Here is a 13487-nt window from a genome sequence, read left to right as displayed (position 1 = left end):
AAAAAATATCAATCTTTACCCCATTGTCAAATTTTAGGGAAAACAGTCCGACCTGACAGTGTTCATTAAACTTCACAAGGAATTCGTATATCAGATGATAACTTTTGAAGAAAATGAATTATCTCCAGATGAATACAGAATTGCCAGTAAACAGTATGTTAAAACTGATCCCAGTTTAAATATACCTCTTGGCAGTGTGGCACATCATGCTTACTTTAACCTACCTCTTCCACTCCTGTTTTCTCACATTTCTAAAATCATTGAATTTAACTGGCAGCTCTTCATTCATTTTCATTATTTAGATATTAACATTACTTTTGATAGGTTGTATGAAGTATAAAACAGACACCAGAATCAGACATTTTTTATCATAACAAACCTAAGACAAAATATAATGTTTAAAGGAACCTGTTTTGATATAAGATGCATGTTCACTTTTGTGGTGACAAATCTTGACCTATATATAGAACACTGTGTAAACTGAAGTGTAATTGTTTTTTATATCTATTTTAGATATGTGATTCAAGTTTGCAGTTATATTTTGAAATATTCACTTTTTCTCTACAATATAGACTGAATCATTCTGATTGAATCTGAATTTGATGATAGAGCTACAACCTTCCAATCAGGAATATTTCAGTAAGATATCTTGGGAAAAGCTCTGGTTTCTCAACATGCCCATAAAATTTATGATATCACAGTAAAGGATTCTTACTGGAATAGCCCTGAATATTTTTCAAACTTAAACATCAATAACAATAATGCAGAGCATTTAAACATAAAGAATTTGGTGTCTATATTTTTGTACCTATCTGCTTGTACATACCTGTTCGATACTTGCCTATACATAGCTGTAAATAGGTGTATTGTCTATACCAGGGTAACAGAAATGTATGTATGTATTCTGTGTATCATAAACATAGCCAGAAATTTTTATTTTTTTACATCACATGCACCAATATATCATATATGTTGAATTCTGAGCCTCAGTTACTGTAATTGATTTCCACATTTCCAAATCTGTCAGTCACATAGCAATTTCATCACATTACAATTATGTGACTGTCCCAAATGACAACATACACATGTCTTGTATCTTGTATTAGACAAGTTAAAAAGTTAGGTGAATTTTTTCTGAAATTTTACTGTAATTAAGTTTTAAAGCAATTATTTTTTTCTTTAAGCTAGAGAGATATTGTTGCTAGTGTAAATCAATTAATAAGAGAAATCTTGAAAGTTAAAAGAATACCAAAGTTTTCCAACAAAGTTGATTTTAAGTGTGAAAGGTTGTATATTTCATCTATGTTTTACGTACTCTATTTCTGTGACAGGTATGTAGGTTTTTCACATCTGGTCATGCACATTAAATTGAATTATGTGATCTGAAATGAGGAATTTTCAACATTTACAGGTAAATTTGTCCTGAAATGAGGAATTTTCAACATTTAGAGGAATAGTTGTCCAAGCTGTAACTTCTGTGAGTTTCTGACTCATTTTTGTTGATTTTCGTTAGAACGATCCACTCCAAATGGCTTAATGATATTCAATATATAATTTCTGAAAGGTTCGACATTTTTAGGAAACTTTGATAATTGGTAAATATCAACAGAAATTTCGTTGTAGTAATGATTTGTTTTAATTTTAATATGTGGATGAAGCATTACTATGTCACAGTAGTCAAAATTTGCAATACCTCAATGTATTCATCTGTGTTTTATTTTAATCTGCAATTTGTTAGACTTTTTTGTACAGCTATTACATTTACACTCTCTTAAATCATCTTTAATTCGGTGCTATGTGATGATTGTCGATAAATCATGAGTTCATAACAGATTTTTCAGAAGATAATTGTTATGTATATTGGTACAAGTGTCGGTAAGATATACATAATGCTCCATTAGTTTCATGGGATGGTAATCATGGTGCAGTAAAGTTAGAATTAAAGATTTCAACAAACAATTCACATTGTTTTCTTCTTGATCTGATTGAACGTCCTCCCATATGTAACCCAACAAAACAACATCTTGATTTTGCTTCTCATCCCATGATTTTCAGTTCACATGGAAGTTTAGAATCTTTGCAAATTTGATATTTTGCCATAATATACATTGAATGTAGTGTGGTTAGGTTTACTCAAAGAAATACTTTGACCTACAGGCAAGGTCATAGGTGTAATGCAATAAAAACCTTAAACAATAGCGTGTATTTTGAGATTGGTGTTATATACTGTTTCCTCATAGTCATGTTCAAATACAAATTAAAATGAAGCCTTCAGAATCTTTATACTTAATGAAGAAACGGTTCAAAGCTTTCAGTTAACGAGAAATTTTATAAATGATTAAAACCCTTTGACCTTAACTTTTGAGTCAAAGTAATTCTTCTTGAAAACATTGTATAGAAACATAACTGAAATTGCTTAGAAATTCTTTATTGGAACATATTAAGCTTTGGGTCAAGCCAGCTGAAAATACTGAATGAATACTTGATATTTCACCTGAAGCAGGCTGGAGTGAAAGACTGACAAGTTTTGTTTATTGGTACAAAGACAAACAAAATCTGTAACTTGATTCATAGTGTCATTTATTTTTGACATGGGAAAATTTTTTTTAATTTGACAGTGAGGAGCGTGGCTGGCCGCCCATCACAATGAGATGCTACATACATACATATCTCACAATAGACCCTAAACTTCATTATAAACACTATGACAATCCTAGTTACATATATATATATTATTTACAAAAATCAACATCTTTTGGTATGTGCGTTATATACAGCGACTTTAAAATCTTGCACTACAAGTGAAGATTTATATATATATTTATATATTTATAATTTTATGAGTGGTCTTTCCCACACGTGATAAATAAATGCTCACATATCTTACAATAAAACATGATTTTTCCATATGATATAAATATGACCAAAAACTTTCCAAATACAAGGTCTCGTCTCCACCACCACCTGATCCTTGATGAAGAATAACTTGGGGAGAAAATTTCATGTAATGGTCAAAAGTGCAAGAAAACAGCACCTGATTAACGACCACAACAGTACACACACTGCCGTGTAGGAAAGGCCAGGGTAACAACAAGGGTCAGGGGTGGACACGAGGCCCTTATACAGTTAACAGGCTATCCTGTACTGTGACAAGATTGTACACGTAACAGAAAACTTCCTGTGGATGGTATTCCATGGTTATATTTACAGATGAAAATCAGGTCGACAACTACATATACAATCAAAAACATCACCACACAACAATAACACGCAGGTAACTAAGTTTAACATTTCATAAAAGAGTTTATCTAAAACGTGTTAATGTCAACAACACATTCTTGTGGCTGAATCTCCATATCAATTCTGACCTTATTCATTATCAGAAACAATGATGCATGAAAATTTTTGCATGATTTCTATAAATATCGATGCCAATCAATTTGCTCAGTAAAACAAAAATATAGAGGAAATATTTGAATGGAAAGGTTAAATTTCACTTACATAGTATGTATGCCATATATGTATGCCACAAGCTGTTGTCTTTAAAACACTTTAAACACAAACCTTATTATCTCAAAATGTTAACAAAACAAAATGAATAAATATATGTATACTGATATACTGAAACGTTTTGCTGCTTAATCAATAATCAGATTCAACTCTGATAAATACTGAAAAAATTGTAAAACAGAATATGATTTCTCTTCATTCAAATATCATACTTATGACATCAATGTGTGTTTTTCAAATATACTTTGCTTAATTATTGTATTAACCTGGGTTCTGGTTGGGTCGAAAAAAAATTTTCTTGGGATTTTTTTTTTTTTTTTTTTACACCCTGTAACTACATCCTGATCCTGTGAACACTTTCAAGATCTTATTCAATAAGTGCAGAACACAATATTTTAAACAATAAAGCAAGTGGATATCACTTATTAAGAAATTGAATTATGTCAACAGTTAATGCTGTATACCTTTGTACGTCAGGAGAGACAACTCATGTAATACCGAAATATTTCTCACCAGAGTTAACCCAAATTCTCTGTTCTTAGATTAAGAAACACAACTATACAAAATAATTCACTTCAATTATTGAATAAACTTCTCAAGTATGAAATCTATTGTTAAAGCACATTTCTTCCTCCTCCATATTCTTTTATAATTAACAACCATGTTTCCATGACAGTTCGTCTCAAGGGCTGTATAATGAATGCTCACTATTACACCGCCTACACCAGATCATAAAAGTGTAATAAATAAGAAATTATCAGACCATATGCTTATCAACATTACAAGCTTTCATTTCAGTCTTACATATTTATCACTTTCACCAAGGATAAAATAGTTAATATGGTTTTCATATTGTTTAATAATTTTTTAGTTTCAACTTCAATTGAACACTATCTTGTATATCATAGAAGTATATATGAATTTTAAGGGCCTTGAAAACAAACTATGTATTATGTTCTTGAATAAAATTACATGATTTTCATTACGAGTGTTTCATAGTATAGACTATATACCAATGCAGTAAATAATCAAAAGTTTTCCAAGCTGATTTAAGTGTGATTTCTGATGGTTCTGTGGCCAAAAAAATCACAGTTTGTTACCCAGCAGTAATCAAATCACAGTAAATATTCACAAATTGCTTTTACAGTGTCTAGAAAACATCACAAAAACTAAAACATCCAAATCTACCCTGAATAAAAACTGCCTAGAAATCGTCTTTTTAAAATTGCCATTTTGTTTCACAGACATAAAACAAATTTATTGCGGTGGCATATTAAAACAGTCTTCATAATAAAATATGTTACCTGATGAATGGGTTGGTGTTCATAATGACATGAGCTTTAAACAGAACAATGTTGAGTACATATATTGTTAATATACAATTGTTCTATAAATATGTTGCTGACTAAAACACTTAGCTGTCTAAAAGTACAAACAACAAAATACATAATAAAGGATTATCTATTGAAAAGAGTGAACACAGTAATTTACATGCTCTTTGACATGTAACTTGTTATATATTTTGTCAGTTTTTGCTCTACACTGAATAATTTAACGGACTCCAAATTAACAATTAAAAAAAAAATATATAGAAAATATTACGTGAACAAGAGACCTAATGGGCCTGCAGCGCTCGCCTAGTATGTATATACCAGTCAAATATCATGCCTCCAGGCCTTTTAGTTCTTCAGAAGAAGTCGTTTAAAGGTTTTCACCAATTTGACCGGTGACCTTGAATATATATCAAGGTCATTTCTTTTCACAATCTTTATCAATATCAAACCATTTGGTGCATTGGTTATTGAGAAGAAGTTGTTTTTAAAAAAAAGGTGACGTCAGAGGACGGACAAACGACGGGCCACAGCATAATCTCACAGGTGAGCTAAAAATTTAACTATGGTTAGTGATGACCAAATAATGAAAATAATAAGAAGAAATTAACTTAAAATGAAGCCAGTTAATTTGTCATATGTATTCAATTATTATGAAACTGGAACCAATTCCCATAACTAACTTCTGTTCAAAATGTAATGTAACAAAGTACATCACTTATCAACCAATAGACAGAACACACATTCATGATCCCGTAAACAATTATAAACAGTTCTTACAGATGGAACCTGACCTACTTAGCATACTGATTTCATTATTCTATGATTTATAGTCTACTAGCATTGATTATCAAACACATCCTTGAAACACCAAGACTGTTTCTTGACTGTAAATTAAATAGACATCTATGTGGCTTACAAGACCCAACGCCATACAAAATATTAATGGACTTGAAAAGAATAAAAGTTTGGCAGTGATATTGAGCAAAATTGAATACAAATCTATAATTCCTGGCATCACACAACAAAGTTTAAAAATGAATTTTGAATGAACGTTCTTGAAAATTCACATGTAATCAATTCATTGTTAAGAAATACACATTGAAAACATATACAAACAGGTTTAGACTCAGACAAAAGAGATGCTTTAAATAATAAGTTTCCAAGTTTTAAATGAATCAGTAGATGGATTTCCAAGAAAGATATAAAGCATGATGTTAAATGTTAATAACAACACAGGCAGCTACAGTAGAAAGATTTCACCAAGAACATATGTATGAAATTATCCAGAGAGATTAAACACTCCTCAGCAATGAAATGGTAAACTTAATCCTATCTTATTATAACAGCTGTTTTAATCAGTGCCGATCCTTGTGAAATTTATATCGTATCTTTTTCCCCATATAACACTATAAACTATTTAATTTTGCATAGGAGAAATTTTGTATATTTCATGAAATATAGTGGCCTTTTCATTTTTCTCTGTATTTTGTTACAGATCTGAGAATCAAACAAATATAATTTTATGTTTTACATTATTTTATACTTTTTCTCACAATTGAAAAAACAAAACAACAAAGTTAACTTGAAGAGTACTAGAATTCTTTCATGTGCAGCTTGTAGTGTTCAAGTTAACGTGATGGGTGTCCAGTGAGAAATAAAGAAATTCCATTTAAGGTGGTCAGTCACTAGTTCTGATTGATTGATTAGAAACTTTACTTTCTGTTTTGCTTATTTTTTCATATTCATGGCATATGTCATTGCACATATAAGTCACCCTAAATCAATGATCTGGTTACAACAATGTACTTAAGCAATAATTAAATAAACTTAATTACCCACATCCTCCTTACTTTGTCATGTTAGGGTTGTTTACTTGTAAATTAAGTTATACACAGTATTTACTAGTAATATGCCTATCAATTTATACTGCTAATCTCAAAGGTTACAAAAAACTGTTATTGTCCTGTAATACGTTCATCCCATGGCACCTCTTGAGATAGAAGTACTGTGGCAAAAATTCTACAACCCTGGAAGGACAGACAACTTCAGACCATCACTCCTTCACCTACACATCACTGACAGACAACGCCAACTCCAGGTCATCACTTAAGGAGTTACACATCATTGACTGAAAACTTTCCTCCATCACTCCATGACCTACACATTACTAACTGAAAACTCCGGGTCATCACTCCAGGACCTACACATCACTGACAGACAACTCTGGGTCATCACTCCAGGACCTACACATCACTGACAGACAACTCCAGGTCACCACTCCAGGACCTACACATCACTGACAGACAACTCCAGGTCACCACTCCAGGACCTACACATCACTGACAGACAACTCTGGGTCATCACTCCAGGACCTACACATCACTGACAGACAACTCTGGGTCATCACTCCAGGACCTACACATCACTAACAGACAACTCCAGGTCATCACTCCAGGACCTACACATCACTGACAGACAACTCCAGGTCATCACTCCAGGACCTACACATCACTAACTGACAACTCCAGGTCATCACTACTTCACCTACACATCACTAACTGACAACTCCAGGTCATCACTCCAGGACCTACACATCACTGACAGACAACTCCAGGTCATCACTCCAGGACCTACACATCACTGACAGACAACTCTGGGTCATCACTCCAGGACCTACACATCACTGACAGACAACTCCAGGTCATCACTCCAGGACCTACACATCACTGACAGACAACTCCAGGACAGACAACTCCAGGTCATCACTCCAGGACCTACACATCACTGACAGACAACTCCAGGTCATCACTCCAGGACCTACACATCACTGACTGACAACTCCGGGTCATCACTCCAGGACCTACACATCACTGACAGACAACTCCAGGTCATCACTCCAGGACCTACACATCACTGACAGACAACTCCAGGTCATCACTCCTTCACCTACACATCACTGACAACTCCAGGTCATCACTTCTGGGCCTACACATCACAGACAACTCGGCTCATCACCCTAGGACTTTTACAACACTGACGACCACAAATCATCACAAAAGAACCTGCCCTATCATTTTCTCCTTCACTTTGTACCTGCCTAATGACAATACCCCTTCATAACGAACCAGGAACTATTATTTGACTGAATGGAGAACAGCTTTACCCTTCATATTCCCTCTGCAAGTAGTTCTTACTGGACTGATAAATGCTTTTTATTCCCTTAATGGGCCTAAATATTTTCCAAATCCAGGATATAAAACTTGTGTAATAATGTGCCCAGATTGATATCAGTTTATCCAATTCAGTTTAAATTAGGCCCAAAAGCTACATATATAACATTCATGATTCATTGTCCAATAACAGAGTCAAATTAATTAAGACATTTGAAATATTTGAGTACTGGGTACATCAATTTTGGTTTGACAAAACATTTTTTGAAAAAATTATGTTGAACTGATTTTTTCTACATAGATTTACACCGTTATTTTAGTAACATACATTCAGCTGTTGTGATCCTGATGATAGTGATTACTGAGGTGGCTGACTAGGACATCGCCTTGTTAATTGTCAAACATTCAGCTGTTAAAACCCATTATGGCCTCATTCATAAGGTCATCGTCAATGTCACATGGAGAGGGATTTGAAACAGAACTGGGGTTGGAGTGGTCCTTTGTCACCACGGTGATGGGAGAATTCGTTGGAGGTGTGCCCTTTAATTTAGGAGATGGTGTATGAGTCTTGGGAGGCTTGATGCCAGAGTTAATCCTTCTGTTGTTCTCTATAACAGTGTCAGCTACCAACACCTCCTGGTTACACTGTGGTGAGTTGGTTTTGTTTTGAAGTGTACGCGGAGACATTGTCTGACAGTCAATTATAAGGTTCTCAGGGCTACTGGCAGGACTGGCTGGACTAAGAACAGGTCTGGTTGTACTTGTACGCGACTTTCTCCTCACCACTAAATTCTCAGTGTCCTCCAAGTCTTTCTCTTCTACACTATTAGACTTGGGTGTTGGCACTTTAAAGAAATCTTTTTCAATGTCACTCTTTCTTTCCGCATCTCTAGGGGAGGATGTTTCCCCATTGAATTTGTTAGGATTTGCTTTCGGAGAATGAGTTCTTGCCTTTTTAGCAGGACTTGGGTGATCAACGTCTCGTGACAGTGATCCACCCTCACGTTCATTACTGCCAACATTCAATACTTGTGAAGATGAATTACTTTTGGAATTAGATACAGTTTTATCACTTTCACCAACAGATTTATCACCTTTGGAAGTCTGTTCTTCATAGGATAAACTATCCATGATTGATGAGAATAAATTTCTAGAGTCACTACGTCCATCCCGTGGAGCAGCTGATTTGTCACCAACACTTCCTTTTTTGCTGGGACTATCTGAACAAGTCTTGTTAGCAGGTGATTTCTGCACACTAGCACTGGATACAGTTTTACTGTCTATAGATTCTGCTCGCCCTCTGCCCTGTACAGACTTACTGCTTGCGTTTTTGCCTGTCTCACTAGGCTGGGAATTTATAATTGTTTTTGCAGCAGTTCCACCTTCCTGAAGCTCTGTTTCTGCCTCGAAGGCATCATCATACCCCCTCTCCTCCCCCGGGGATCCTTCTCCACCCTCAGGGACACTGCTAACATGAACACTTTGCTGACTGGACTTTGTGAGTTTGTCAATGACAGCAGACAGAGAGCTTTTCCTGGCCCTGGCTTTGGCCATTGCGCTAGCAGACAAGGTACCTGCTGTAGAACTACTAGGGGAGGAATGAGTAGCTGGGGTGCCACCATTGCCTCCACTGACTGACATGGCAGGAACTGCTACTGAACTGGTAACAATAGTGCTGACAGGACTCCCATTGCCTGCAATACCACTGATTGTACTGCTAACACTTGTAGTAACACCACTACTGCTGACTGTAGTGGCAGGTGCTATTACCGAGGGTTTCTTCACAGGTTCTCGTTCCATGTTGTTGACAGGCGCAATGCTAGATTTACTGCTGGAGTTGTGTGCAGTAGAGCTGGGAGGGAAGATTTTGTTGTTAACGCTATGGTTGTTGATATTGTTAGAACTTGATGAAGGTACAATGCTTGACTTATTTGAGCTTTTGTTGACTGTGTCATTGGTTGTTCCGGACACAGAGGAAGGCCTGGTAGACACATTGGAACTGTTTGAACTACGATTAGCATTACTAGGGGGTGTAGAGCTGTTGCCTACCGATTTATTCACAGAATGCTGGTTGGGAAGCGAGGTGTTGTTTGACTTGTTGATTGGATTGCCCCCTTTACCACCAGCTGTAGTCATTGTAACACTGGATGTCTTGTTTGTGCCTCCACTGTATCCAGAGACACTGTTTGGTTTGGAAACTGATGTGCTTGTACTACTGTTTATGGCACTCGAGGACTTCATGGCAGCAGTAGCATTTACGGGTGATGAGTATGAAGATGTAGAGGAAACTGTGGATGAGGGAGGATTTGCTGCGGACAGTGGTGTGGATGTGGATTTGCTGGAAGAAGAAGAAGATGAGGATGCAGATCGTTTGGGGATTGGTGGTAGACTAGCTATTCCACTGGCATTCGTGTTCAGAAATGATAACACATTGGCAGCATTGGTTGAGCTCCCAGACTGGGGTTTACTGGATGAGGTAGACGATTTTGTCAGGGAACTACTCGACTTTACTGAGGAGTTGGGTGTATTTCTTCCACCAGAAAGTGAAGGCGAACCACCTTTCCTCTCAGTGGAATAAATTTTGTTTCCACTAGATGGCAGCCCATTAGACCCTTTGGACAGACTCCCTGTAGAGTTTCGGCCTGACGAAGCGAGATTTCTACTGGTGGATCCTGCTGATGACTTCCCTGAGGTAGACGACGATGTCTGAGACTTGCTTGAATAAATAGATGCTGCCGTAGGCCCCTTGCCAATTGGGGGCGTTTTCACTGACGTTGATGAAGAGGATTTCCCAGATGGGGGCGGTGTCATTGACCCGCTCTTAGAACTGCCAGAGGTTGCCAAGGACACTGCCCCAATTCTACCAATTGTTGCTGATGTTGGGGTGAGCGCATTCTTACTGGAGGAAGAGGAGCTGGTAGCTGGAGCTTTGACAGACGGAACATTCACTGAGGAGCTGTGAGGCATGGTAATGGGCTTCAGTTTTATCGTTGGTGTTTTGGTGATGAGCTTTGAGTCAGCTTTACTGACTGTGACGCTAGGTGAAGAAATTGAACGGTGTCTATGTGATGAAGATAAAGATTTTTGACTACTAGATGATGAGGATTTAGTCTTTACAGAAGACACTTCGTACTTGTCTGAATGTTCCTTAGAAGCCTTCCTCGAACTCTCTCCTTTCTCTCTGTCTTTAGAAGAGGAAGGGGAGGAAGTCTTTGGACTACTTTCCATTGAAACTTTACTACCACTTTTGATAAACTTCACCTTTAAATTGTCACTTTTCACTTCTGTTTCCATCGTAGAAGTCGTATACACAGCTGCCTCTCCCATGGAATCATTACTTCTATCTCCCGTTTTCCGCTTCTTTTTCTCTTTCTTTGAGTCTAGCTTTCGTTTTCTCTTGCCAGTATCACCCACACTACTACTATGCCTGAGCTCATTCTTTTTGTATTTGTCTATTTTGCCACTGTTTGAATCATAAATATTTGCCATTTTAGGCTTAATTTGAAGCCTGGTAGGGGACTGGGCGATTACACTCACTGTCATATTCCGACGTTCCTTAAAATTCTCGAAAGGTTCGTCATCGTCACTTTGAAAGTCAAACATTCCAGTACTTTTACTCTTCGGCAATGACACATCACTGACATGTGAAGGTGAACTTTCCATCACACGGGGCGCTCTCTTTAATGTTAATTTCAGATTTAAGTTTCGTTCTGACTTTATTTGCACATCACTATTCACAATACTGTTATCTAAACGATTTTTTCCGTCCAATAGCGATCGTAAAGAAGAATTTTCCATCTTTTCCAGTTTAATATCTCGCTGTTGCACACTTACATTGTTGCTGTACACCATCTGTGTGGTGGGAAAGCTAGCTGCCGTTTTGTTAACACCACTGCTAACATTGCTACTCAACATTGCACTCAGACTGTACGGATGACTATCACAAGACTTATAATTGTTTTCCCTTGGAGTGTCACAATCACTATAGTTAGGGGAAAAGCTAGTTGAACCGCGGGAAGAGCCAACACTAGAGGGATTGTGTTCCCCCGACTCCCCGGAATGTTGGTTTTGAGCATTTTGATTAGAGTTTTGTCTAACCACTCCCGGTGATGTCAGTCCCTTTCTGAGTTCCCCGCGAAGGTTGGTTTGACTGTTTGTGTAGAAGGTTGGATCTGTTGTCTTAGTTACCTCTCCCGACCCTATGAGGAGCGCCTCAAGAGAGGTAGACGATATCTCGTTTTTTGACCCGGCATTAGATGTTGGGTAAAAATTTCTGTTATCTGCATCCTTGCCATCAGATAACAACATGGACAACTCCTTATCCTGCCGACCATGCAGGTCCGGTTGCGGAGGGTATTGAAGCTGCTGTTGGTTTTGTTGCTGATGTTGGTTTTGTTGCTGGTGTTGGTTTTGTTGCTGGTGTTGCTGGTGCTGCTGGTGTTGTTGGTGCTGCTGATGTTGCTGTTGAAGCTGCTGTTGATGAAGTTGTTGTTGCTGTTGCTGAAGTTGTTGGTATTGTTGTTGGTCCTTGGGTATAATTCTATCCAAAGTGTTCTCCAGCTTTTTCATGGGTGATTCCATGGGATATGGTTCTGGTGTAGTAAGGTCAATAGTCATACTTGAACTACTTCCCTCTCGGGTTTGAGGATGGGCATGACCCATCCCTCCCCCTGTTGCCCCTCCACCAGAACCAGGATGATGCAAGTCATCAAATGAAATACTGGAATCTAAATGGTCCATACTAACACTACTACTATCACTGTCGGACACTCTATGCTTAGGGCTTCGTCCACTGAGTGTATCTCGTGAGCGTCTCTTGCCTAGTTTTCTAGCTTTCTGTGCACGTGGTGCAGGGATACTTGAAGCGAGGGCTGGAGTATCATCCCCTAGTAACTTGGACAACATGGGACTTTCGTTGACGGGAGATGAATCGGGACTGGGAGAGTCCTGGTCCAGAAGAGTAGCCAGGAGAGGATTACTGCTAGGCTTGTCGTCCGTGGGAGTGGTACTAGTGTCCATCACTGGGTTCTGAGGTAGACCCACAGGTACAGCCATATTTGGCTGCATCTTGATGGGCACTTGTTGTGGTGGCAACAGATTGTGTAGTAGATTTGTCTGTTTATTGTCCATATGAATGTGAACAGGATTGTAGCGAATTGGTAGAAAGTTGGGCCACTGCTTTCTGTGGTTGTTTGTTGGCACAGGTTCTGGTGTGGGCTCCTTGCGTAGTTTTTCTGACACTTTGTGTATTACAGATCGCAGGGTGACTGGTATAGACAAACACCTGCAACAGACATATACACATGAATTAATGATCAGAACAAGACACAAAATACTTCAGGTATTACAACTGAGATAATACATCTAAATATCTCATTTAAATTTAAGTTAATTTAAAGTTATATTTGAATATTTACAATCTGAACATTCCACAAATAATGTCACAGATCTTTTAATTACAATAATTATCACA

The 13487-nt window shown here is 37.4% G+C and overlaps 1 protein-coding gene across 1 annotated transcript in view; it reads right to left on the bottom strand.

The window, feature by feature from the left end:
* Positions 1-7598: 7598 nt before the first annotated feature.
* The window catches only part of LOC132546587 (serine-rich adhesin for platelets-like), a 28414-nt gene continuing 22525 nt past the window's right edge, over positions 7599-13487 (bottom strand). Inside the window, exon 16 of the mRNA XM_060210307.1 lies at positions 7599-13298. Within this exon, the coding sequence (XP_060066290.1) occupies positions 8420-13298 (4879 nt within the window). The 3' untranslated portion in view covers positions 7599-8419. The remainder of the gene's footprint in view (positions 13299-13487) is intronic.

Source organism: Ylistrum balloti, unplaced genomic scaffold (genome assembly GCF_031769215.1).
Source record: "Ylistrum balloti isolate Yb309-2 unplaced genomic scaffold, AGI_CSIRO_Ybal_v1 Utg369898, whole genome shotgun sequence".
NCBI classification, from domain to species: Eukaryota; Metazoa; Mollusca; class Bivalvia; order Pectinida; family Pectinidae; genus Ylistrum; species Ylistrum balloti.
This window is presented reverse-complemented; position numbering and strand designations above follow the sequence as displayed.